The sequence below is a fragment of the Natator depressus genome, chromosome 13 (assembly GCF_965152275.1).
Source record: "Natator depressus isolate rNatDep1 chromosome 13, rNatDep2.hap1, whole genome shotgun sequence".
Lineage (NCBI taxonomy): Eukaryota > Metazoa > Chordata > Testudines > Cheloniidae > Natator > Natator depressus.
In genome coordinates, this window is record NC_134246.1 from 19,517,343 (window position 1) to 19,544,583 (window position 27,241).

Sequence of the window (27,241 nt, forward strand, 5' to 3'; positions counted from 1 at the left end):
ACCTACACGTCCAACCAAACCAGCTGAAATTTTGAGTATCAACTCTTCTCAGGGAACTGCTTATGCACAAGCTTCAGCTCAAGAATTAGCCACAGAAAGTATTCAGCAAACCACTTCAGTAATAAAGAAATTTTAAAAACCTGTGATCTACTTTTAGATAATTTGCAAAGATTAAGAGAAGTGCCTCCATGCAAAATGATTGACTTAGTGCTAGTTGACAGGTTTCAGAGTAACAGCTGTGTAAGTCTGTATTCGCAAAAAGAAAAGGAGTACTTGTGGCACCTTAGAGACTAACCAATTTATTTGAGCATAAGCTTTCGTGAGCTACAGCTCACTTCATTGGATGCATACTGTGGAAAGTATAGAAGATCTTTTATACACACAAAGCATGAAAAAATGGGTGTTTACCACTACAAAAGGTTTTCTCTCCCCCCACCCCCCATCATGTGCCAGCAATGCCCCTCTGCCATGTACATTGGTCAAACTGGACAATCTCTACGTAAAAGAATAAATGGACACAAATCAGATGTCAAGAATTATAACATTCATAAACCAGTCGGAGAACACTTCAATCTCTCTGGTCACGCAATTACAGACATGAAAGTTGCGATATTACAACAAAAAAACTTCAAAACCAGACTCCAGCGAGAGACTGTTGAATTGGAATTCATTTGCAAATTGGATACAATTAACTTAGGCTTGAATAGAGACTGGGAGTGGCTAAGTCATTATGCAAGGTAACCTATTTCCCCTTGTTTTTTCCTACGCCCCCCCCCCCCCCCAAGATGTTCTTCTTAAACCCTGGATTTGTGCTGGAAATGGCCCACCTTGATTATCATACACATTGTAAGGATAGTGATCACTTTAGATAAGCTATTACCAATAGGAGAGTGGGTTTGTACTCCTTTTCTTTTAGTGCTAGTTGCTATGTAAAGGGCCATCTGCGGGGAATGGCCCCAGCAGCTCTGTATCTAAAATCATGAGCCTCTGATGGATTAGTAAACCTCTATGATTGGTGTAGCCATTCGAGGGGTACAAAGAGCCATGCTGTGCTAGGGTGGGTCAGGTTACATCTAGAAGTAGAAAGCAATCCCAGAGAGACAGGGAGGAGAGAGGCTCCATTCTGATACACAACGCCCCCACAGCTACAGCAGCCAGACCTCCCAGAAGGACCCACTGTGCTCTTGGGGCAGTTTTGAACAGCATCTCCTCCCAACATCACAAAGGGATGGGGATTAGAAATGTCCTTCTCCCCTCCCACCTGAGCATTGTGTAAGTGATGTTTTCCTGTGGCAGCTGTAAATAATGTTACATAGTACCTGCTTCAGGTTAATCCATAAATACATACACAAATGGCACAGGAAGGACTTACACTTTATAGCACTTGGTAATCCAGTGATTTTAACACAGTGTCAACAGCAGTGCAAAGGAGCAGGAGGTGACTCTCTTCTGGTGGGGGGGGGGAAGGAGGAAAATAACCAAGAGGCCCGTGAGGCCCAAATGTTCAGAATCATGCACGTGCCGGGGCGCACCTGACACGTCTGTAAAAATACCCTGACGGCTTCAGCAGCTACAGTAAATCCTCACCCCAAAGGCTAGCTACCCAGCCCACCAGTTTGGGTAGTGTCTACACTGAAGAGCTACAGCAGCGCAGCTGTGCCACTGTAGCAGTTGAAGTGTAGATATACCCTAACTATCAGAGGGTGAGGTTTGCCAAAAGTTGTGGGGCAAACAACTTAATTAGATTTCAGAGACAGCTGGACAAATCTACAAGTGCGATTGCATGACGAGGTTGCTTGGGATGGGAAAAGGAAAGGAAAGGGCAGGGCTCGGCAGCCCTGGGGCTCACTTCCAGTTTATGTCTTATGTTCCTAAAAGCTCATGCTTCAGCGTTTCAGCTGGCTACCTACAAGGGTCAGGAAGGGATTCCCCTCCCCACCCCCCAAGTGTATTCTGGGAAGGTTTTTTTAAAAAAATCTCCTTCCTCTGAAGCATCAAGGACAGAAGTCCTGGAACAATTTTGATAGTAAGGGGGTGCTGAAAGCCATTGAACCAAACTGTAAACCCTGTATACAATGGAAACCACTTTAAGCCAGGGGGTGTGGCAGCACCCCCAGCTCCCCTAGTTCCAGCACCTCTGATCAGGGATGGCCACAGCTGGAGATGGGACATTGGCCAGGTGGGCCAGGGCTCTGAGGTGGCACCAAGCATTTCCTGTCTGCAGTGCTTGGCTGGCTGGTTCGTGCTCACATGCTGAGGGTCTAACTGATCGCTGTACAAGGAAAGGAATTTTCCCCCAGGTCAGATGGGCAGTGACCTTAGGGGTTTTCACCTTCCTCTGCAGTGTGCGGGTGCAGGTCACTTGCCAGGATTATCTGGGTCGATCTTTTCATTTCCCTGCCATTGTGGGGGCCTCGGACACTGGGGCACCGCTCAGCTCCACCTATTCTCTGCCTATGGCACATAACAGTTGACGTTCCTGAGGGCTGTAATGCTTTGGTCTCATTTCCGTTGTTGGGGTAAGTGTGAGGGTGCTGGGTGTTGGTGCTGGCTTGTGATATTCAGGAGACTAGACTAGACGAGACAGATCTGCTGGTCCCTTCTAGCCTTAACTCTCTGACACTGCATGCTTGCAGGTGGCAGGTACCTTTCACCTGCCTTCTGCACAGAAAACCTCCTGTGGCTGAAAATGGGCGTGTCACAGATTTTATAGCCTCGAGGTAAGGGGGAGGAGTTGGGAGAGCCATACATTCAGCTTCCTGGGATGGCATTGACACTCTGCTCAGCAGAGCCAGTGTCAACAGAAGGCCTGGAGGAAGAAGGCAAAAACCAAACACACGGGCACTTCTCAGAACAAGAGCTGTAAAACCTGTGCAAACCTGAACAAGTGGCACGACAGCTTTTATATGTTCAGAATCAATAGTTGGGCCCACTAAGAGTATTTGCCGACACATAAACTACATCCACCGCCCAGGGTTTCCCGAGGTTTATGACTCAAGGCCTGGAGTCTTCAGTGGAGTTTGTAGAGCTCAGGTACCTACCTCTACATCTTGCTTTACTGTGGCTCTCAAATCACCAGCCTGCAGCCTCTCCACCATATGCTCTTAAAAGCTTTTTTAAAGGGTGTTTGTTCCACTGCAACGCGAGTACACTGATAAGCAGCCTGTGCTGCCCCCCACTCCCACCCCCAGTCATGGGAGGTGTGGTCAGAGCATAGCATGTGAAATTGGGTGTGCCAGTGCTTGTTACCAACAGCAAGCGTCATGCCCCTGCTTTCTGGCTCGCTGAGTGAGTTCTGCCCCCAAATCAGTAACATCCCTGGGGATGCATCCCAGCCACCTCCTGAAATAAATGCCCCAGCCCAGAAAGTGGATTCCATTCAGGTTAATTTCACTTACCCACACTCAGCTAGTGGGGGCAAGGAGTGTTAATACTGGAGATCTGGGTCGGCTGCTGGCGACAGTCACCACTCAGATAGGCTGTGGACACTGAAAAAGCAGCTGCCCAGAGTAAAATCACCCAGCTTGATGCTGGGCCCACAGTGCTGATGGGGAACAGGAGCACACCCACCAGCGGGGCCCTGGATCTCGGGGTTCTGTGCAGCTGGGTGTGCTGTAAAGGAGAAGCCACCAGAGCAGTAAAAAGGCCACCCCAAGGGGATGATCCAAGTCTGTCCACAGCAGGCAAGAGATTGTGGAGGAGGCCTCAGCTGGAGCTTTCTGTGATGGTTGGGTAGAATCATAGAATATCAGGGTTGGAAGGGACCTCAGGAGGTCATCTAGTCCAACCCCCTGCTCAAAGCAGGACCAATCACCAATTTTTACCCCAGATCCCTAACTGGCCCCCTCAAGGATTGAACTCTCAACCCTGGGTTAAGCAGGCCAATGCTGAAACCACTGAGCTATCCCTCCCCCAGGAACAACAGCGAGCAGCCTGAAAAGATCAGTGGCATAGTGAGAGCAAGGAGGGGAGCGGTGGGTGCTGGAGACAGAGGCAGTGTCAGGGCAGGAGTGGAAGATGAAGCTGGGAGAGGAAGTGATAACATGAACCCCGGGCACAGATACCCCGCTCTAATCCATGAATGATGGGGCTCTAATTCATCTCCAGATGGTGCCTCAGGCTCCACTTTCATCGTTTCTGAGGTCACTGTAAGCTCTCGGTGGAGCCCCATAATTCCCAGCTGCCTGCTCTGCGCTGTCTGTGCGCCTGGGAGCAGTTCCACTGGCTCGAGATCGGCCTGTGGGTGTGCAGCATTCAAGCCTGTCTGGAGAACTCTCTGTTGAGCTAGGTGGCAAAGCACTACATTTCAGTGCAGAACACAAGGGGGAAGGCGCTTTCACAAAGTCAAGTGGAGTTCACATCTGGGCCCCTCCTCCATGCCATACAGGAATGCTGATGCATTCGTCCATCCCACCCCACCAGGACAAGGGAGTGTAACAGAGTGGGGCGTAGCATGCTCAGTCCCTGAGCCGAGCAGGGCTCCTGCATATCCATGCCCCCTCAGGGTACACAGCACAGAGGATGGGCTCAGAGGCTCAGGTGCAGGTAGGGGGCTGCGGGAGAGAACAGTTCTGGGGACTGACCACAGGGCTGGGCTGGGATTTATCATGGCTCCTTGTTATTTATCCCAAAGTGCTGCTAGACATTGCAGAGCTGGACAAAGCCATGGACCCTGCCTCAAACAGCTTCCGGTCCAACCAGAGAGACAAGATGAGGAAACACAAAGCAGAGGCAGGAGATAGGGGAGATGGTAGACAAACCCAAGGGTGCTCCAGGACAGCTCTATGCCAGCTGCTTCTCCTCTCCTTTGCACAGGTCATGATCTGGGGTGAGGAGGGGAGTAAAGCAAGAGTGCAAACTGCTCCAGGGATCCTGGGGGACAGACTGGCTCCAAGGGGACTGTTCCAGCTGCTTTAAAGTAGAGAATCTTTACTGCTGCTCTGACTGTATATAATGGAATATTATAGTCATGGGGGTGAGGTCGCTCCGGGTCCTCTTCTGGTCCTAATACAGGTGTCAGGAGCAGAGTAGGTCTGTCACTCCCCAGAGGTTGGTGCGACGAGCGTTTCCTTTTACTTCTGTCCCGAGGGGTACAGTTGGCCCCTCCTTGCCCTGTGTTTCTTGTACCTTCCAGATCTCAGAGCCCAACTCAAAATCGATCTGGTTTCACACTGATACTGTGGATTCTGTCTGATCAGGGCACAGAACTGTCAAACAGCCCCAGGTCTGTGAATCTCAGGGATCCTCTCTGGGAAGCTGCTCTTAGTTTGGTGTTTGTGATGAAATCCAGGGGAGCAGGCGAGATTCCCGTGGCGTGGGGGCCTAGTGGAGAAGAGAGAGGTTTGGAGCTCCTGAGCCTGCAGACTGAGTTTCAGTGGTTTCTAGTAACAGGGAAGCCTCTTTACCTGGGCTCTGAAATCCCCGTGCACAAGAACGTGACTTCTCAGATTCAGTGACTGACCACTCGGAGGAGATTAGCAGGTTCAGCAAGTGTAGAAAGGAGCATCCCTGGAGACCTCCTGAGAAGGAAGCATGGTCTAGGCTTGTCCCGCAGTGGGAGATTTCCAGCAGCCCTAGCCCCGGGATCATGCTGAATACAGGGACATTACAACAGCTTTTGGGTATGAGCATTAAATCCATTGCCCTGAAACACCTTCGCCCGCCCGCCAGGGGTCTGGGTGACTTCACTGAAGAGCTGCCCTGTTGCCTGTCTCTCTTGCATCATCTCTCCTTCCTCCAGGAGTGGGTCAGGGTCCCCCCACCACACAAACAGCTTAGGCAGTGAAGTGTCAGATCTCAGCATTTTCTGCCCTGTACTGCTGCGCCAGGCCGCCAGCATGGAAAGGTCATAGCAGCACTGCCGCCAAACAGGAGCAGAAAGATCAATAGAGGCCATAGCATCCCAGTTCCTGGGATAAGGCTGGCAATGGCTCTCTCAAGGTCTTGTTCTACTTTGCCAGCCAAAAAATCCCTTTATTTGCTACCAGGCCTGACCATGCCTGTCCCTCCTGCACGCCACACCACAAAGGGCCCCCGGGGCAGGAACAGCCTGAGATCACTCCAGCTGAAAGCTCTTGATTTTGTTGCATGTTGAAGGACCTGGATTTCAGCTCTACCATCACCTCTGATAGATTCACTAGGGAAGGGACTGGCGGTTAAACCAATGCATGGAACTTGCTGACAAACGTCAACCTGATAAGAGTCCTAGCCCACAATAAATACACCCCGTCAGCCAGCAGCCTGGGTAAATAAAGGAGCCTTATTCTGTGCACCTGGCAGGTTCTGCTGAAACAAAGGGCTAATTCCAGAACAAAAGGCGACCCCCCTCAAGAGCTCCCTGACACCCCCCCTCCCCAAGGGGGATGCAGGGATTCTTAGCCGAGGTGCCCCTGCTGATTTCACCTGTTACAATAGTGCAGGCAGCCACAGCCACGTATGGCTTTGTAGGTCAATATCAGCGCCTCGTATGACACTTGGGAGTGAACAAGAGGAAACCCGTTCAGCGAAACATTCCCCATCTGGCTAGCAGCACTGAGCTGCAGCTTGTGTAGCTTTCAGTAATAGCCCCATATAGAGTGCACTGCCACGATAACGAGACCAGGACTGTATAGCCCACAGGAGGTCCCAAAGGTGAGCTTATTCCCAGGGGTACATCCAAAGATGGAAAGCTACATATCAAGCATGCTCTAATGCACTGACAGTAATAGTGCTAGTAACACTGCCCATATATAGAGCAGCCCAGTGCATTCGATTATTACATCACTCCCTATCCTTTCGTAATGGGGACTGTGGAACATGTGCCCCTCTGTGTAGCACAGGAGACTCAAGCGCAGGCTGTTGTACCAGGGTATTTTATTACGGATGTTTGTACAGAAACATTTTCAAATAAAGGCCTTTTACTTCCCCCTTACCTTGCAGAGACGGACTCACACCGAGTCGTTTTGCTAAACTCAGCATGGCATGTTTTCAAAAGCAGCCTCTGCATTTGCACACGCAGTTGTGAACCCCCAAAAGCTGCAGCTGTGTGTGTGTGCAGATACATGGGTGCCAGATCAGAGGCCAGGGTTAGGACCCTTCGAAAAGGTGGCCCAGAAGGCACAGGGCACCCCTAGGGGCATGGTCGCAGGGTGCAGAGCTCGGGCCACCTTATAATTCATGTTCAAGCATTTGTCAGAACTCTTTAAAAGCCATAACTCCATTGTATGAACTCCGGCTTCCAATCAAATCTCATTGTGACCAGCATTAAGAGATTAGCTTATCCCTGCAGCCCTTACTCCAGCTGGCTTCCCGGTTACTTGCGCTGAACATGGCTCCTTGTTCACAGCCCTTGTGGTACTTGCTGGGTAGAAATCCCTGTCTGGGGGTGACACTGCTCTAGCTTCTTCCTGGGGCCCAACGGATCCTCTGGAAAATGAATGGCAGCAGCTATAACTTGCTCCAGGAGATGCCAGGTACTGGTAGTAGGTCTTTAACTTTACAGTCAGCCTAGTGGGGAAAGAATGGTATTTTCATAGCAAGCGTTGTGCAAGTTCATCCAGATGAATTCAGCAGAGCTGTGCTAATGACCCTCCCCCACATCTGCTGTCCACATGCCGGACTGCTCTGAAACCCCCACCGGAGAGAACAGGAGAGCACCGAGAAAGCTCCTGGGCAGTGGCTTTGGGAAAACATCCCTCGGGGTCAGTGCATTAAGGGATCCTTCAGGGCTAGGCGGGGGGGGGGGGGTTCTGCCTGCCTCTGAGGTACCTCGTGTGTAACCATCATGGCACTCGTCTGGTTTAAGAATCTCCCAAACCAACAGTTCTCCTCAGCCCCCATCTGCCCCTTATATTTTGCCAGCTGTTTATGGGTGACCAGAATTTCTGCAGCCAGCACTGAATTCTCTGTTACCCTGAAGTCTCTGGGGCAGGGCCTGAATCTAGTGCCACAGTCCTGTTATCCCAGTCACTAGGCTACTGCCTGGAACCTGTATTGAATTGTCTGTCCCCTGGAGGTCCCCCTGCCACTGGCCAGAAGTAGTCTGCATTTCCTACTAGTCTGGAGTACCTGGGACTAATGCATTCTCCCTTATTTACAGTGATTGAAAAATAGGTTTAGGACCCTCAAAGGATTCACCCCCATGTTACTGATCCTATCTCAGGCCTGCAAGGGTATGTCTACACTGCAGCTGGGCGCGAACCTGCCAGCCCACGTAGACAGACTCATGCTAGCAGGGTTCGAGCTAGCATGCTAAGAATAGCTGTGTGGCTGTAACCACTCTGGCAGTGATTCAGACTAGCCACCTGACCCCCTAGGCTCGAGCTCTGGTCTCTAGCCCAAGTCTCTGCACACACAGCTATTTTTAGCCTGCTATCTCAAACCCCACTAGTGCGAGTCTGTCTGGCCAGGCTTGGAAATTCACTGGCAGCTGCAGTGTAGGCAAATAAATCCCTGATTACTCTGCGATGCATTTTGCCTTCTTGAGGGTGAACTGTGTAGTGAGATCATGGCCTGAATTGTGGTGACCATGATGTCTCTGCTCCTCGGGAATGATGGGACTGCTAGAATAGCAATACAAAGGTATCAAACCACCAGGCACTCTGGTCAGCCAAAAGGGACTTCTTAGCATTCCATTTCTGCATAGCGGAAATCAGGGACTCTGCTTGGACATCACAAGTCCTGCCAAGTGGGTCTCCCATTTCAGATGAACATGTATCATTTCAAGGTGACATACCGTGATGCGTATAGTCACAGCATCTCCTCACATAAGGTGGGGCTTTGTTAGGAGAATGTGTTTGAGTAACAAGGGGCCTCTTCTCCCCTGGGTGCATGGGAAAACAGCCTCAGACCAACCCGAGGGGCACAGAAGTCGCAGGAACACAGTGTAAACTGGAAGCTGCTCGCTCTTCAACCACCCCGAGGCTGCAGAATTCAACCCCAGCTCACTGAGTGGAAAATGCACCTGCGAGCTGGGACTAGCTCCTTGTCACAGTGGGGCTGCTCCATAGCATGCGTCATTGGGCCAGGCCTGGTACTGCAGACTCTCCCTGCCTCACCCCACAAGTTGTGGCTGCCTGCTCGGAGCAGGGCAGCCTGGGCCGTAATTTCAGCGTCAGGCTCTGTGCAGTTACAAACACAGAATTTGGCGGCCTGTATGTTCAACAATCAAACATCAAAGGCATATGCTTGGTTGCAGCGCTTGAAAGCAAGGATCTGACCTGGCCCTGGCATTCTGGGTTAGCACTGGGTGCTCCTCCTCTGTCCCAGTCTCACCCCACGCTTGTCCTGAGAGGCAGCAGGCAAGCCTTCTTAACTGGCCTGCTGGCTCCTGATTGGTCAGCATCTCCTCCTGGCTCTTCTAGGCCACGAAACGACTAAGTCTTATTGGTAGCCCAGTCTGAGACAGTGGGTTTGCCTTGAGCAGAGTGTTGTTAGGGTGTGAACATCTCTATCAGGGGGCGCAGAAGGCCTGAGAGCTCCATTACACTCCCTCTATAATGCCCATGGGCTGGGATGTTCGCTGAAAAGGAAGAGGAAGGGAATGTGGTTGAAACTCACTTTTGAACTGAGACTTGGCAATCCTCCCAGTCGTTTGCTCAGCTCTCCTCACCTACACACCTCCTCTTGTCACCAGAGCATTCTTCCTGTCTGCCGACGACTCGGGGTCAGGAACCTTGCCGTTCAGGGTCCTGCACTCACTCTGGGCTAAACCCTACGCAGAATGCCAGGCCCAGAAGCTGGTGGGCAGAGGAAGGCAAACAACCCACAGGACTACGGGGGAGGGTCAAATAAATGCAGTCAAAGGGGTTACCTCTAGTCCGTCTCCCATGATACGTACACTGGATGGATAAACTCGCGCTAGCAGGGCTTGAGCTAGCTCACTAAAAATAGCTGTGTGGCTGTTGTGGCTTGGGCAGGAACGTGGGCCCCAAGCCTAGGAAGCTGGGGAGGTTGAGAGCCCAAGCTGCAGCCTGAGCTGCAACATCCACGCTGCTAATTTTAGCATGATGCCTCGAGCCTCGCTAGCATGAGTCTGTCTACCTGGGCTGGGAGGCTCACTCTGAGCTGCAGCGTAGACGTACCCCTATAGGCCCAGGATGGAGCAGCTGGCACCCAGTTCCAGCCGAGACAGAGGAGAACTCTAGGGCTCAGTCCTCATTTAGGGCCCAAACAAACTCCCACTGAAGCTACTGGGAAACTCCCTCAGCAGAGCCCAGCGCTGTTCTCCTGGCTGATATACCTTTAATGAAGCCTGGCATCATGTGCTGAGAGACAAAGCTTCAGCCCTTCACCTGCAAGTCACTGGGTGGTGTCTAACTCTCTCTATACTCTGACATCAGTATGAATTGCTGCTACATTCTCAGGGTCTCTCTGCTCTGCTGAGCCCTGCCACTACCACCACATGCACTCAAATCCCCTCTAGCTCTGTCCATATGGGGCGGAGACGGACTTTTTAGGAACTGAATAGGGCGCTCCTAGTCTAGGGAATATCAGACTCTCCAGATGCAAACTTTGTAGGCTGAAACTGGCCAAATCCCTTCTGAAAGTCAGAGACAAAGTAGATGATGATGGGATTATTTTTTACTAGCCCTTACCCCCTGTGCAAGCTTCACAGGGACAGTCCTACAGTCAGGAAGCCTGGTGAGTGCCATATATGCAAACTCCTAGCTAGCCAAGTCTGAACTAACTAGCCTGGGACTCCCTGTGTTTTCTCTCATAGCTCACTAGGGAAAAATTAGATTTCCCCAGACAGTGCTAGGGAAATCCCAGACTGGGACTCTGCCCTCCTCCTGCCTACAACACTTCCTAGCAACATCCCTGAACTTAATTCTGACATTTTGTAGACCGCAAGGCACATGAACCCAAGACTGACACTATGCCAACACACATGGTATATGTTCTTAGATTAGGATAGACAGATCGACCTCCACAACACCTGATAAAGATATTGGTTCTGTAGTCACTGCCATTGAACAATTTGTTGATACCTTTTGTGAGATGGGTTGGTAGTCTGCAGTGCAATTCCTGGTTTGTTGGCCCCCCTCAGGAGAGAGGCCAAGGACTGAATGGGGCATGGAGATTGAACTCTCCATAGAAGCAGACTCTCAGGTCAGGGTTGCCTGCATTGCCCACACTGCAGCTGCAGCTCGTGTTCAGTTTTGCGCCTGTCCTTTGGCTAAAGGGTTCCCGTCTGCAGAGCTAGCAGTTTCTCCCTTTTCCCTGGCACTAAAATCCATTTGAATCAAACAAGAGAGAAAGAAATTATGGAGGGATGTGTTTTTGTAAAACGTTCCCATCTTGTTTCTGCTTCTGACACATGCTGCTGCTTCCAAGAAGCAGCCCGGTCCATGCCCTGTCAGCCATCTCTCTAGATAAAGTCATCCTCTGCCAGCATGTTTTGATTAAACCTGCTTTGGGGGCACTTGTACTGGGAGTTATACCCAGTTAATCATTGCATTCTTTATCAGTTGATGATTGATTTAGAAAAGTTCATGGCTTCGGTGTTTGAAACATTTAGTTGACTCAATGTATGCAGTTTATGGTCATAATATATTTTAAAGCTTTTATGACAGAAGAGGCCATTAGCCCAGGGTGCTGGGGGAACCAATTGTGATAAATAATAATGTTATTCTGCCTTTGAGTTCCGGGTTCAGCTTAAAGGGGAACTAATGATTTGCGGTGACGTGCATTATCTTGGAAGTTAGCCAGATGGCGCTACAGCATCCATGTCTGTGTTGTTAATGTGACTGTTTGGATTATAAACCTCTCCTGCTATGGAGTTACTGGTGATTCTTGTGCCCTAACATTACATAGATGACATCTTTCTTCAGTGAGAGAATCAGAAATTTTTAGGGGCAGGAATATGAGGTCATCCAGTGTATCTGCCTGTGTGGATGAGTGCCTGGGGCATTGCCTATTTTTGACCAACTCCAGAAACCAGGATTATCCCAGAATCTCACTTTTGAGATTTTTTTTTTTTAATGTCCAGCTTGATATTTCCTTTTGCTCTAGTTCTGTTGATCTATTCCTCCACCTACACAGTTCTGCTCCCTCCTTGATACTGGTACCCTTGAAATATCTCTGAACAGTTCTCAGTTCCCATCAGACCCTTTCTTGCTCTTTTCTGGATCCTTTACAATTTCCCCATCCCTGTTTTTTGTATTGGGATGCCCCAAACTGCACATGAAATCTTCAGGTGTTTTTGGTGTCAAACTAATACAAAGAGGCTTTGAACAGCAAATAGCACAACGTCATTTCTGCTGGGAATGGTTGGAGAAGATGGATGCGGTGTCAAGAGATGAAATATTGTTCAGTATCATGGTGCTAGTGTAACGTAGGCTAACTCATTGTGGGGCTCTGTTCCCCTCTAGAGGTGGCTGGGCCACCGCCAGAGTTTGACGAGCCTGCTACCATCTTGGATAATAGAAAGAGCAGTACAGAACGCCGTACACATCTTATCATAGACACAGGCTACCACAGCATATAAAACCTCCCTGTCCTCTCCTCCTTACACTGGCTTCCCACAGAATACCACATCAAGTTCCAGGTCTTGGTGCCTATCTTCAAGGCGCTCCATGGCCTGGGCCCAGTATATCTAAAAGATTGTCTAAAACGGTGGGATGGACACCCATGGTCAACAACTTTGCTCTTCTAGCACAATGGAACTTTCTTCAAAAAGTGGAAAATTCGTCTATGTGGGAGACAGAACTTCTCAGAGCTGGTCCCAGACTGTGGAATGAACTCCCACAGGAACTAAGGACCATCCCACACCTCCCTACCTTCCATTCCAAGCGCAAGGCACATTTCTTTGACCTTGCCTTCTCTCACATAAACAAGTAGCAACGTGAAAACAAACACGTGGCAGATGTTACCCAGTACTGGGAGGCCTTCAATGGACTAGAGCTGGGTCTTTTAGCTCAGGCAGAGAAGTTCATACTTATGACCCAGAAGTCACAGGTTTGATCCACATTGCCAACAACCCACCAGGGCATGGCATTACACTACCAGGATAAATTATAGTACAAGGCAGAAACTGTAGTTTAAGAAAGATGTTTGTGGTTGTGTCCCCATGGAGTCATGTGGTGGAATGTGTCAGATCGATCTGTCCTTCTGAGTGGCCCCACCCCTACAGTACCTGAGTACCCCACGCATTTTAAATGAAGTCTTACAGATGGGTAACTGAGGCACAGAGATATGAAGTGACTTTCCCATAGTTACACCGGGAAGCCATGCAGTGCCAGGAATTGAACCTAGCTCTCCTGAATCCCTGTCCAGAACTCCCACCACCACCACCATAAGACCAACCTTACTCTCGCATGAGCAAAGAGGCTCTTCCAGGTGAGACCATTCATTACAGCTCCTTATTGGCTCAGAAAGAGAGAGGCTAATGTTTAGTTCAACTGGGCGAGCTGCTACTGCGGCCGCTGCCTATGAACCATGGAGGTCTCATTTTTTAGTCTCAGTGTGTGAACATGTAGGATGCATCCAGAGCATTTCTGGGCCCCAGATGAGGGACTCCACTAATGGATTAACTCCATTTGACAGGTCTAGAGCGAACAGCCCAATGCCCAGAAGAGGTCTGCCATGCTATCCTGTGCAGGACATCCATCAGGAAGGCTTTTGTTTCAGGGAGATGCTTTTTGTCCTTTGGGAAATCTACTATCTAAGCAGTGACTTTATCTCCTCTTTCCTTATCTATGCTAGGACTGAGATTCTCAGCAGGACATAGTGGTCAGTGGATCCCCTACTTTCCTACACAGCCCCAGCTCCTAATCCATTTGGGCTTTGGAGCAGTTTACCATCTCTTATGGTCCCTTGCAATTAGCCCCATTTGTCCATTTCCCAGTCCTGGCAGTGGATGATGCAAATGGTACAAACAGTGAATCAGGGCCCTTTCTGGCAGGCAGGTCATTCCGAGGAATTGTTTTGCAAAAAAAATAAAAATTGCTTTGTAACCTTTGTTGATTTTGGCAATTCTCCTCCTCTGACAGCAGCGATTCTGGGTATCGCTCCACTGGCTGGAATTATCCAGGAGCTTTTTCATGTGTGTATAATGAACATGAAGTAGAAGCAAGTGAAACCTAAATGAACTGCAAATGGCCTGCAGGGACTGGTGGCAAGGCGCTCGCTATGTCTGCTGAGCTGTATGCTGAGCAGGGATCCCTGCATTGCAGAGCTGCAGGGATTCCCTGAGTCAGAATGGGTGGCATTTATCTCCCACAGGCTCCAGACTTGCATCACTTCATTCTGGCCCTTTTGTTCTCCTCGAATTTTCTTTTCCACTAAATGGTCATTTTGAAACTGAAAATCTGCCAAAATGTATACACTGTATTTTGAACATTTCCCTTTGAAACCACTTTTCCCCTCAAGATTGGCTCTTGCTTTGCTCCAGAATAGGCTAATTTTCACTGGAATCAAGTTTGTAATGAACTATTCACAAACATGTGGTGCATTTGGGTCCATTTGCAATATTAAAATAAAACAAGAAATGGAGTCTGCAGTTTTTAGCCAAGCTGGGGGGGCGCTGTATAAAAGTAACTACATGGAACTTTTCAGTTCTCTTCCCAGCTGTGCCAGTGACTCACTGCATGATCTTGATTGAATCAGTTCAGCCCAGATATTCAAAGCGGCACACATGGAATTGTGTGCACCAACACATATAACTGACCATTTGCACATGCAGTTACCATGACTATAATGCAGACTCAGTGACTCTGCATACAGATTAGATGTGCAATTGCACTGGCATATCTGTGAGTGCAGTTGTATGCAATTCTGAAAACCTGGGCCTTAGCTCTCTGGGTTAACTGTCTTATTAAAAAATCCAAACCAACCAACCAAACAAAAAAATGGCAGTAACAATAATTACTTCCTGGGGGTGTTTAGAGGCTTTGTCAGCATTAATAAAGCCCTTTGAGATCCTGGGATGAAAGGCGCTGTGTGGGCTAATCTTACCATGGGATATGTTTAAACGGTCTGAGTGTCTAAGTGTTGACAGTTCTCTTTCCCTATCCCTTTTGCATGGCAGCTGTTTATTATCGTTCCTTTAATTAGCTCAGGCTCTCTGAGAATGTCCTTTGCAGCTTCCAGTTCAAATACGTGGATGGAGATTTAGTGGAATCTTTTCCCTACTCCCAAGCATGCCTTATTCCACATGTTCCAAGTGCTTTGGAATACTCGATACCCTAAACCATTCCCAGGGGATCCTTGGCAACAGAGCACATTTTATGGACAAGTGACTGGTTTTTCCTGGGCTTGGACATTTTCAGAGAACTCCTCTTGTCTGCAGTGGTGAACTAGCCTGAGGTTGATTTAAGCACCTTGCAGTGTGTTTAGTTTGTTGTGCCCTGATCAAGCCCCAAATTCCTGTTAGCAGGCAACATGTTACAAAATGCGCAAGTAATGGCATATCTGTCACAGTGTGTGGGCCCCCCTGAGGCCCAGCAACCAGTCTGACTTGGCTGCCTTAACGTGCCATATGCCAGCCCCAGGCAATGCAGGCATGGCATCATCATCTCCTGTAAACACCAGCCCCCAGAAACAACTGGCCCAGGTGCCAAGACCAGATCTACAGATAATTCCTAGGAATTTAAATACTGGGTCTACCCTAGGAGTCTGGTCTGTTGTGCTTCTTACTCGTCACTTTCACCACTTCACAGACTATGTAGCTTTCGGATTATGCCTTAGGGGTCAGTTCATCCCCCTCGCGATGCCATATATATGTCCTAGTGAGAGTTATATGTGGAGATCAAGGGGAAAATAGACCCCTAATTAATTCTGCTGAACCTTACAGCTCCCTGGAGGCTTCTCCCACCTGTCAAGAATATTTCCAGGAAGTGTTACTGGGCCAGAGCTTCAGCTGCTGTATGTCAGCTGATCGACACCAGCTCTTTACCTGATGCTTGTTTCAATTGGCTAGAGAACCATAGCTCCCTGCGCCCCAGACTGACTCCAGTCAAATTCCTCAGAGCTGCTTATTAACACACAGAAAACTCTGCTCTGTAATTGTTTATGGGACAAATTCCGGCAAAAGGCAAATGGGATTTGACAATGTGGCCAAAATATCCCTGTTTACAAAAAGTATGACAAAATACAAGCCCTTGGCTTTATCTTTCCCATTTGGAAACAGCCACAGAGCAAATATACTCAGGGCACAGAAGGGGGGGAAATTGATATTGACTTTAGAAAAACTGTTCTTTAAAAAAATAATCTCTCTAGATGCCCAGATGCAGTGCTGGACCCCAAAGTCTTGCATAAGGGTTTAAAGCCTGCCTGCTAGCTTGCAGGGTTTGTGTGTGAGCAAGTCATGCAGTAAACTATTCTCTGTTAATTTTTTAATGCAAAATAAACAGGCCAAGAAATGATTAGCATGCAAGCAAGTTCAGCCGAACTGGGGAAATGAGAGAGTGAGGAGGCTAGCTGGAGTTATCAGTTAACCACATGAAGTGCCTCTGCTTCCAAGAGCTAATTCTGCCTGTTGCTTTCTGTACCCTTTTAAATTGCCTTTTTTAAAATTTAAGTAATGACCTAAAATGGCTAGTATAAGCACAATGGGAACCCTTGTTTTCTCTTCTCTTTTTCTGTTTATAATGGCTGTGCACAGGAATTGCAGGTGATAAGGGTCCTACCTGGGTTATTACAGATGATCAGCATCTTCTTCCCCATTCCCAACTTCGAAAGGAAGCTGTTAGATTAAGATGAAAATGTGGAAATCCACTTTGTATGTGCGCGACCGTTCTGGTGAGAGTTTCAGTATGATCCCAGCAGATCCAGCGAGTGAACAGAAGAGACTGCGAGGCAGGGAAAAAGCATAACTAGGTAGTTGCTTGGAATGGAGTTTGGTCAGTGGTCGGAGATCTATATTCTCAGATAGACAGGACTTTGTCCACAAACTGGAATTTGAAATTTCAAAGGGAGAAAAGCAGAAGAGACCTTTCCGGGTGTGGAGATGACTATGCTGATGTCATTTCCCCAGGACTTTTGTTCTTTAGCTTGTAACTCAGGCGGTTTGCGCTTCTCCCTCAGCTTATTTGGTGAATGAGAGACTGAAAGATCAGACAGAGAGAGAGAGATGTTTGTTGATGACATTCAATGTGGCAATAAACACATGTCCCAGCTGTGAAGCTGGGAATCCAGGACAAAACTTTTCCAAAATTTGGGGTGGGTTCAGACCCAGTATTTTGGGTTTGAACCCAGCTCTGCTTTACATACACTCATGGCAAAGCCACTTTGGTCACAGTGGAGGCCTGGAGAATGTAGGCCGAAATGTTTAGAAATGGCCTCTACATTTGCACCAGCTGTGAATTATTCCTGCGAATTGTAGCAACTGGACATCTAGCTCTAGGCCTGAAGGTGTAATGCAGGATCTTAGATATCCAGTTATTGCCATTTGGGCTTGAAATTTGTCGTGGATACAACATTGTGCATGAAAAACTAGAGGCCAGGGGGAGGCCCAGCTGAAAAACAGATCTTGAAGGTGAAGCCTGGATGGTTACTGGAAACTTGTATGTGTTTGAGATTCCATGCTCCAGGTACCACTCACTCCAAACCATGTGGCTGCAGCCCTACCTGCTGCTTTGGCAAAAGTTCACCAGGGATCTTAAGAATGTTTATTCTAGGTCTTTCTGATCCAGGGTCTGCTTTAGGGACAACAATGCAACTGACCACTTGAGGACACACTTTTCTGAGGGCTCCCTGGTCCTATTCTGATTTTCATGGCTCACCCATCTCCCTCTCCAGTTGTGGGACTGGGGATGCAAACACTCACTACTCATCATGCCATCTCCCACTCCTTCCAGCAGCCCAGAGCCGTAACTCTTGCCTTAGTCCTTTTCTGATGCCTCTTCAGCTAGCTCTCCTGCAGCAGCGCAAAACTTCATTTTTTCTGGTCTGCTAATCTGACTCTGCATGGAAACCTTGCAAGTGAACAGGGGGCCTTGGGATGGCCATTGGGGTCCGTAGGGAGTGCAGGACAGAGCATCTGTCTTTGGTTCTGGGGGAATCAAAGCTCACCTTTGGAATCCTATTTTCAACAGATTATGGAGCCTCAATGCAGTACTTTTGAGGCAATACTCCTCCCAAAATTATTCTGCCATATCATTTTCTGCTTCCAATGGCTTCTGCTTACTACAGGCCTCAGGCTTCCTGGATGTGAGGAAGGCCGTCTCCATGCTGAATGGAAGGAGAGGCCTGAAGAATTGCTTCCCCTGCATCCTTCGCTGTCACAGATAGCACTTACTGGATAATAAAATGCCTTGAGTGTCTATCAGCTAATACCTTCAATCAGCCAATGGTCTCAAGGACTTTACAAACATTAATTACTTCAGCCTTTGTCTGTTTTACAGATGATAAATCAAAGCACAGACGCGAAGTGACTTGCTCAAAGTCACAGAGTAAGCCAGCAGAACGGGAATCCTAACGCCCAGTCTGCTGCTCTCACTACTAGGAACACTGCTTCTCATGCCTTCCATCTGGCTATGGCTTCTGAATCATGACAGATTGTGTTTTAAGAAGTCACTGGGGTTTTCCTTTCTCCCTACAGAACAACAATGATTTTTCAATCCACTTTCAATAACTCCATTGGCAGGACAAGGTATGGAAGTGCTGCCAAAGGTCACGTCCCTAAATATCTGCACATAGAAAGGGGTCCCACTTTAGTCATAGGGCAGTGGGGGTTATGCGGCCAGGGTCATGTTCTCTGCTGGTATAGCTCCATCGAATTCAATGGGTTGCCACTTCCACCCACTGTGAAGCTAGTTGTGCATCCCCTTCCCTTCTTCCAAATTTATTCTTCCTTGCTATTTAGAAGGGGGTTGTTACATTTATTTGTAATAGAATTAACAATCTAAAATTATCAGTATATGCCTGTTATAGATTTTGGGCTCAGCCACACCACACATATAAGCAGGCCAAGAGACCCAGTTACAATCAGCAGCGTGGACAGGCACCATCTGTTGGAATCTTGTCATGTTCACAGTATAAACTGTAACTGGATCAGCAGACAGCCATGTTATAACTTCAGCGGCTCTGTCCAGGTAGTACAGACAGACCGCTCCTGTGTCTCTCTGAGTGCGTCTCTCTGAGTGCGTCTCTCTCTTTTCTATGCACACAGGAGTTGTGGATGATGATATCTTTCCCATGCCTGTTTATTAATTGCCCTGTATCCTGCTCATTTAATGAGGCGCGTATTTTATTTGCTGGGAATCCCCTTTCCTCTTAGTGAAATTGCCAAGCCTGTCAGTCTGTATATGGGCCAGGATTAGTCTCATATCACCCTTGTATGAGGAAAAACACAGGAGAATTTACTGCTCTCTGATAAAATTGAACGATTGCCCCATATGCAGGGTACTCTGGTTCCTGGAATTCTAACAGTTTCCTATTACAGCTGTCTCATGTAGTATGAAGTCCTGGGAAGGCAGGTGGGGAGAAAGATTGGTGGGGTGGTAGGAGGAAGTTTCCCTAACCAACTGGATTCTGTCTGGGGCTCTGCTCTGCGCATGTGGAGCTGCCATCCACCGGGACTCTCATCGCCAGGACAGAACATGGAGAGACCCATTGTCCAGCCCAGATTCCACCCTTAAACCCTCCATAGCTTCTGCCTTCTTTCCTCCAGCTGCTGCTACTTGCTGAAACTGGGCCAAATTCTCCTCTCAGCTGCACTGGTGTCAATGGGCCTGATCTTGGACCCATTGAAGTTGATGAGAATATTTCCTGTGACTTCAAAGGCCATTTTGTCAGCCCCAGTGTAGGTTTACTCCTCTGAAGTCAGTGGATTTGCTCTGGATTGTTACTAGTGAGATCAGAATTTGTCCCTCCCTCTGACTGGTACTAAAAGGGAAACATCTGCTAAGTGGGGCAGAAAAATTCAAATCAGCCTAAAAAGGAAGAGAAGATTTGTCCATTAAATAATGTTTTAAGGAGTCCCCTCTCAGGCCACCCATTCGCCGGTCCTGGTCTATGTGCTTAGCCCAGGATGGGTCGGTGTGTCATTCAAAGATGCCATCACGCAGGGACCAATTTACCACTGATTCATCAAGGGAGTCTCTCCTAAACTCCCAATAGAGAAGTTGTCAGTCTCTCAGGGAGAGGGGAATCCTCTCATACAAGACTGGAGCTTGGGTAACTTGACTAATGAGTAGGATGGTCTATTGCTGATGGGAGCAAAATCAAGCATTGCCAGTCGTGTACCCCATCCCTGCTTTGGTGTGACCATCCTCAAGGATGCAGGAAGTGTGTAGTCTCCTTGTCCCAGTCAGTCTTTGACCTCTCTGCTGATATAAGGGTTTTGTGATATGGGAGATAGGTGTCTTTGAAGATCTGGGCCTTGTACACTAGGAACTGAACTGAAAACACCAGTAATGGTGAATTGCAGTCACCACCAACCTAGAGGTGAAAGGCTCCTATGTCCTGTTGACAGTTCCCAGCCTCCTGTGCCATCTAATTTTCCTCAAGCTCCCCCATTCCCCTTTCACATACATCTCTTCGTTTTCTATTCCTAGCATTCTGAACCCTCCCTGCCATATGTCCTCCAGACCTAATGGGAGCGAGCAAGTATTTCAGTCTTATTTAGTCAGCAGCCTAGCTGAACAAAGACTTGTTTTGCTGAACTAAGCAAAATGGGCCATGCTTTTATGATATTTTACTAGACACTATGGCAAATCCTGCACATATTTGACTTAGTGTCTGCACCATTTATCTAATCAAAGGGATCACTCTGGCCAAGCCTGGATTGGGACTGAGGTCCCAGGAATGAGGCTGTTAAGGGGCTGTATTCTACCACCCCCACCTCACACACATTGTTTCAAACAAATGAATTCCTGGCTCAGAATCCTCCTTGCTGAAGGGGAAGTGATATACCAGCCATGTGAATTCAGAGGGGGGGTCCTTTGTATCTTTAATGATCCTTCTGCAACCACCCCAGGGAAGAACACTAGACATCAATCCCAAGAAAGGAATGTGGGGCTTTCCCATACCTCCAGCAACCAAGCTGAAGCAAGGTACCCTATGGACCATACTGCAGTAGCCTCAGGGTATGGGTGGTGTCTGTGCCTTCAGATATAGACTGTCAGTGTCTTGGGGCACCGACTTTGCAAAACACCATGCGGAGGACATCACCATGATTTTCCGTTCATGTGTCGAATGTCACAGCCCAGTGACATGTAGCATTTCAGAATCCGAGGCCCCCGGATTTCAGTGTTGAGCTGTCATAGGGAAGCCATTCCTATCAGTCAAGTCTTTTTGACTCAACGTGGCCCAGCCTGTCCTGTGTGCCTGTGAAGAGTGATTAAAACTAGTTCAGGGCCATTAACTCGCAGTGTGTAGATTAAATCGCCCTGCATTGATTGAGAAATAAACTGGGATGTTTTGATTACACAGAGAGCTGACACTAATCGTTAATTACTGGCCCTTCTATGCAATTTCAGCTGATGCTGTTAAGTGATAAATTGATTTTCACTTGTTGATCTTGTGTTGTTGTGCAATGGAAATGGATTGTACAAAACCAGTGTACAGTGGATTGTACAAAACCTTCCCAATGCAAACCACTGCCACACACTGGATAAACTAGCATCTCATAAAACCCCCAGATGAAGCCAGGAGCTCAGAAAAAGAGCACCTCTGTTTTCTGACATTTGTCACGTACATTCTTACTGTCCTGTATTATTTGAAGGTCTGATCCAAAGCCCATGGAAGTTAATAGAAAATCTCCCATTGATTTCAATGGGCTTTGGATCAGGACTTAACTCTACAGCATGTGTTGCGTGCTATAGTATATAAGAAAGACACCCTGCAGAATAAAGTTCTGTTGCATTGTAAAGTGCCTGGTGGAATTTTTAAAATACAAACACACAGGGCAGATTTTTCAGGTTGGCCCTTGAAAATCAATTACAGGAAAATGAGCTGCTCTTCCAGGGTGAGATTTTTCAAAAATGTTAGACACACAAAAAAAATGTCAGTGCAATTTTATGCCTAATCCACCGTGCGCTCAAAATGCACACAGAGTCACACTCGTGCTCACATTTGACACGTACCTTTGCATGCCAGGCTCTTCTGAAAATCTGTCCCTGAAAGTTGTTGGGAAAGGCTGTGGAGTGAGAGGTGTTTATAGTGAGCTCTGGCCCTGTAAAACTCGGTTTATAGGAAAGTAAAATGAAAGTCCCCCATTGTTACCATGTGTAAATGGCAATTCCGGTTAAAGTGACCTTCTGTGAAAGGAAAGCGAGAGAGAGAAAAGGGTGTGGGGGACGAGAGGGAGAGAAAGCCGGAGGATATTGAAGGGGAGGGAACAGGGCAAGAACTTCTTTCTCCAGGAAGGGTTTTTCCAAGTTCTTACACTTCAGCTAAAATTAAGACCAATAATAACAATTAAGCATCAAGATCAATAGCCCAGCAAATGTACTTCACTCATGGAGAATGCTCCTCTTTCCAAGTGCTGCCACCCCGGCATGTGCCCAGAAGCTGAAATCAGCAAAGTGCATGTAGATTCAATAATAAACAGTCAACAAAATCACTGCTGCCCCACCAAAAAAAAAAAAAAAAAAGAAACCAACCATCCAGCTTAGCGTTCACCAGTGGGTGAGATGATTAAAGATTAACCCCCCCCGCCTCTTGCCTCCACCCCTCTGGGGAGTATAGGCCTTGAAGCTCAGCAAATCCTTTCAGAGAAATATTTGAAATAAAAGACAACAGATAGGGGACGCAGTGAAGGCAGCGGGAGTCTGAAGGGCCAATAACCTCCAACGAGGGAATCGCTGCAATCTGGCCCGTGTTTGCTGATGATAATGCGTCTCTCCAAAGCCCTGATAGACATGGAGATGGCAGATTATAGCGCAGCTTTGGACCCAGCTTACACCACTCTGGAGTTTGAGAACATGCAGGTGCTGGCCATGGGCAATGGTAAGTCTGCCTCCGGGTTTGCTTTTGCCAGTCGAAGGTGGGATCGGTGGTAGAGCCAGCCAGTGCCTTCGGGAGCACAGGTCATCTGGCAACAGGCATGTAGCTGGTGCAGAGGGCACAGGGGGAGCTGAAGCACCAAGTCGGAGGGGGACTTTTCCTGCTCCTGTAAAGAAGTATTTCTGTTTAATTAACACGCCACTTGAACTGACCGAATGACATTAACTCAGATACCAAGGCAATGGGTGTAGTACAAGAACCTGAATAGAACAGAATTTTCCTGCTCAACATCTGGCCCCGGCAGACACAGCAGAGGGACTGCGAGCCCGAGCTGACAGCGACTGTCTCTCACAAGTCCCTAACCCAAAGGAAAGGAGACTGCAGAGTGAAGTGTGGTTCTTTACCTCCCTGCTAGGCAGGGCTTCTGAGTAAGGAGCTTGCCATGGCTTGACAGAGATACTGTGAAGCCCAAAGTTGGGATAGTGAACCTGGACAGAGAGCAGCCCCTCTAGCAGTGAAGTAGAATGAAAGCCCCAGAAGGTTTCAAAGTGCATTGCACCATACAGATTGTAATACCTCCACATAGAGACAAGCTGCTCATGTGCACAGGTGGTATGACATTTCTCTTTACGACAGCCTGACCGCAGCTAGCTTGAACCCCGTTGCATGGCATAAGTGGTATGAATTGAAACATGTGGGGCTCTGAGGAGAAGGTTCAGTCCTTTAACTGGAAATAGTATCAGTGTATCTTATAGTGGTGATAAAGGGGCACTTTCACCCACACACCCTGGGGAGAATCACAGTTCTATCAGGATTTGCAAAATTGTCCCACTGATTATATTTTGGAACTTGTGAGGATTTCTTTTTATTAGACACTCAGAGACACAGTCAATGAAAATTCCTCTCTCGGTCCCCCCCAAGTCCTCTCTAAATACTGGGTTAATCGCTAAGCTAAGTATGCTGCAGAAAGCAACTAACTAGCTCTCAGGGCTACCAGAATGACGTCCCGCTCCCTGGTCAGCTCCCTGAACACGAGCCTGCTCTGAAGACACAAACAGCTTTTACTTACCGAATCCTGTCACTGATCTCGTCTCACTGTGGCTGCAAGAGAGAACTTCTCCTGCCATAAACCATCTATATAGAGTTGGGCTCCCCCTGTATATTGTTCCTCTGCTCAGTACTCCATGGGGTCAGCATCTCCAGAGCATGTGAATCCAGAGGGAGCAGACCTGAGTGGTGGGTATAATCTGCCTGAAGTGGGGCATGGACTGTAACTACCATTAACTGCATCAAGGCTGTTCAGTGCATCAAGTCCCAGTAGGCAGAGCTCCCCTCTCCAGTGCTGTCTCATGCAGCTTGGCTAAGAATGCTGTCAGAAAATCTGACAGCTAGAGGTGGGAAAGACTTATTAAATCTCCAGCCTCTGCCAAGGGGCTAGTTAGGGGCAGAATGAGTGAGAGAGAGAACATAATGGGTTATGCTATGGAAACTAATTCCACAGCCCTGAAACATCCCTCATCTGCTGTAACTCCTCCAGCCCTTGTTTTGGGTCTTGGTCCCACATTTGCACCTTGGCAGGCTGAGCGATTTGGCTTGGAGAGTTCAGGGGATACAAGGTGGCGGGATGCACAGAGAGGCAGCTGTCTTCACACTCCATCACCTTGAATTGCATAGAACCAGTTGACTTGCAGAGATGCCAATATTTATTCTTACAGCTGGGCCTAAGCTTTATTACTAAGCTTAGGCCCCCCATGTGGCCCTGGTACCATCTATCTAATATATTGAACCCTCTCATCTGTGGGGAGTCATCACAACCTCTAAGGCCTAGAAAGCCTGTTGAAGCTTTGTAGGGCCAGAGCAGACACTATCTGTACCGAGTTTGCTTAAATACATTTTAGCGGAAATGGCTGACAAATTCTACAGGGATAGCCCTGATTTTATAAGCTGTAGCAAAGGTGATCACCATGCCACAGACCCTGTGGGGAGAGGAAGAGGGTATCAGCTTCATTTCCTACAACTTTTCTCTTCCAAGAAGTTTGTGTGTTCAGGCCCAGTAGGAAAAATGCCCTAGAAACACTCTGCTAGTAACCCAGCCAATTCATCTGAACAGCTTCCCTCTTCTTGATATGTGATACTTCGGGGTCTTTGAGCTATAATGGAGAAGATTTTAGTAAAAGTCTACATCAGTGGCTCTCAACCTTTCCAGACTACTGTACCCCTTTCAGGAGTCTGAGTTATGTTGTGTACCCCCAAATTTCACCTCATTTAAAAACTACTTGCTTATGAAATCAGACATAAAAATACAAAATACAGCACACTATTACTGAAAAATTGTTGACTTTCTCATTTTTATCATATAATTATTAAATAAATCACCTGGAATATAAATACTGTACTTACATTTCAGTGTATAGTTTATAGAGCAGTATAAACAAGTCATTGTATGAAATTTTAGTTTGTACTGACTTCACTAGTGCTTTTTATGTAGCCTGCTGTAAAACTAGGCAAATATCTAGATGAGTTGATGTACTCTTGGCAGACCTCTGTGCACCCCCAGGAGTACGTGTATCCCTGGTTGAGAACCACTGGTTTACATCTTTAGAAAGGATGGGGACATGAGGGTTAACTCCACATTCTGACAAAATTCCCACTCAGGCAACCACAACTGGGGTCTCTGTGAAGTGCTGCTGTGTGCTGTTAAACAGACATTATGTTCTATTCCAGAGGTGGCTGCATTTCAATGGTGGATGCAGTTCATACCTCCTTTTATGGTTTTGATGCTTCTAGTTTTGGAAAATGCTTTGGGATTGGTCAGGATAATAATTGCTATATAAGTGTTAGATTACTTTCAGTTTGATTAGTTCCCTGGCTTTAAAAGGGAATTAGCTTTTTCATCTTGTTTGTCCTAACTTCTGACTAATTCCCGTTAAACAGGCATTGTTGGGACAGCCAGGGACAGAGGACAGTCATTTAAGTTTCTGACGCTATACAAATAATAATTGTTTGAAAATTATCCATTAGCAAATAATTCTGTTTCCGTTTCCAGCCAATAAGAATAGGAGACCGGTAGACTGTAAGCTTTTTGGGGTAGAGACTGTCTTTTTGTTATGTTTCAGAGTAGCAGCTGTGTTAGTCTGTATTCGCAAAAAGAAAAGGAGTACTTGTGGCACCTTAGAGACTAACAAATTTATTTGAGCATAAGCTTTCGTGAGCTACAGCTCACTTCATCGGATGCATTCAGTGGAAAATACAGTGGGGAGATTTATGTACATAGAGAACATGAAACAATGGGTGTTACCATACACACTGTAACAAGAGTGATCACTTAAGGTGAGCTATTACCAGCAGGAGAGCGGGGGGGGGAGGGTTAAAGTTACAATCAAGGTGGGCCATTTCCAGCAGTTGACAAGAACGTCTGAGGAACAGTGTGTGTGTGTGTGTGGGGGGGGGGATAAACATGGGGAGATAGTTTTACTTTGTGTAATAACCCATCCACTCCCAGTCTCGATTCAAGCCTAAGTTAATTGCATCCAGTTTGCAAATTAATTCCAATTCAGCAATCTCTCCTTGGAGTCTGTTTTTGAAGTTTTTTTGTTGAAGTATTGCCACTTTTAGGTCTGTAATTGAGTGACCAGAGAGATTGAAGTGTTCTCCAACTTCAAAAACAGACTCCAACCAGAGACTGCTGAATTGGAATTAATTTGCAAACTGGATACAATTAACTTAGGCTTGAATAGAGACTGGGAGTGGATGGGTCATTACACAAAGTAAAACTATCCCAACCCCCCACCCCCCGCCCGTTCCTCAGACGTTCTTGTCAACTGCTGGAAATGGCCCACCTTGATTATCACTACAAAAGGTCGTCCCATCCCGTGTCTTCCCCCCTACCCCACCCCCCCGCTCTCCTGCTGGTAATAGCTCACCTTAAGTGATCACTCTGGTTACAGTGTGTATGGTAACACCCATTGTTTCATGTTCTCTATGTACATAAATCTCCCCACTGTATTTTCCACTGAATGCATCCGATGAAGTGAGCTGTAGCTCACGAAAGCTTATGCTCAAATAAATTTGTGGTCTCTAAGGTGCCACAAGTCCTCCTTTTCTTTTTGTTATGTGTGGGTACAGGCCCAGCACAAAGTGGCCCTGATCCCTGATTGGGGTCTTTGGGGATTACTGTCATTCATGTAATAAATAATGAGGTGATTGTGTGCAGCACTTTCTGATGTTTTTCTTCTCTGTTGCCATGTTTTTTTTTATGTCATATTTGTTTGGAGGAAATTGACATATACTCATTTTTCTGACATGATTTTCTCTCTGACTGTCTGAGACCTTGTGAACTGTCACACCAAGAGGAGGCATGTTTATAGGCCGC

The 27,241-nt window shown here is 47.5% G+C and overlaps 1 protein-coding gene and 1 long non-coding RNA gene across 4 annotated transcripts in view; one reads left to right on the forward strand and one right to left on the reverse strand.

Moving 5' to 3' along the window:
* Positions 1-783: 783 nt before the first annotated feature.
* LOC141997674 (uncharacterized) lies at positions 784-22,390 on the reverse strand. 3 transcript variants are annotated; one of them, XR_012641760.1, is made up of 4 exons: positions 22,008-22,160; positions 16,608-17,024; positions 5,406-7,485; positions 784-5,322 (listed from the first exon to the last, which is right to left on the reverse strand). It is a non-coding gene; the product is annotated as an uncharacterized LOC141997674 (long non-coding RNA). The 3 variants fall into 3 exon arrangements; XR_012641759.1 differs by lacking the exon at positions 22,008-22,160 and adding an exon at positions 22,376-22,390 and having other exon boundaries at positions 784-7,485; XR_012641758.1 differs by having other exon boundaries at positions 784-7,485; positions 22,008-22,141.
* Positions 22,391-22,534: 144 nt separating this feature from the next.
* The window catches only part of HNF4A (hepatocyte nuclear factor 4 alpha), a 32,194-nt gene continuing 27,487 nt past the window's right edge, over positions 22,535-27,241 (forward strand). Inside the window, exon 1 of the mRNA XM_074970106.1 lies at positions 22,535-22,872. Within this exon, the coding sequence (XP_074826207.1) occupies positions 22,752-22,872 (121 nt within the window). The 5' untranslated portion in view covers positions 22,535-22,751. The remainder of the gene's footprint in view (positions 22,873-27,241) is intronic.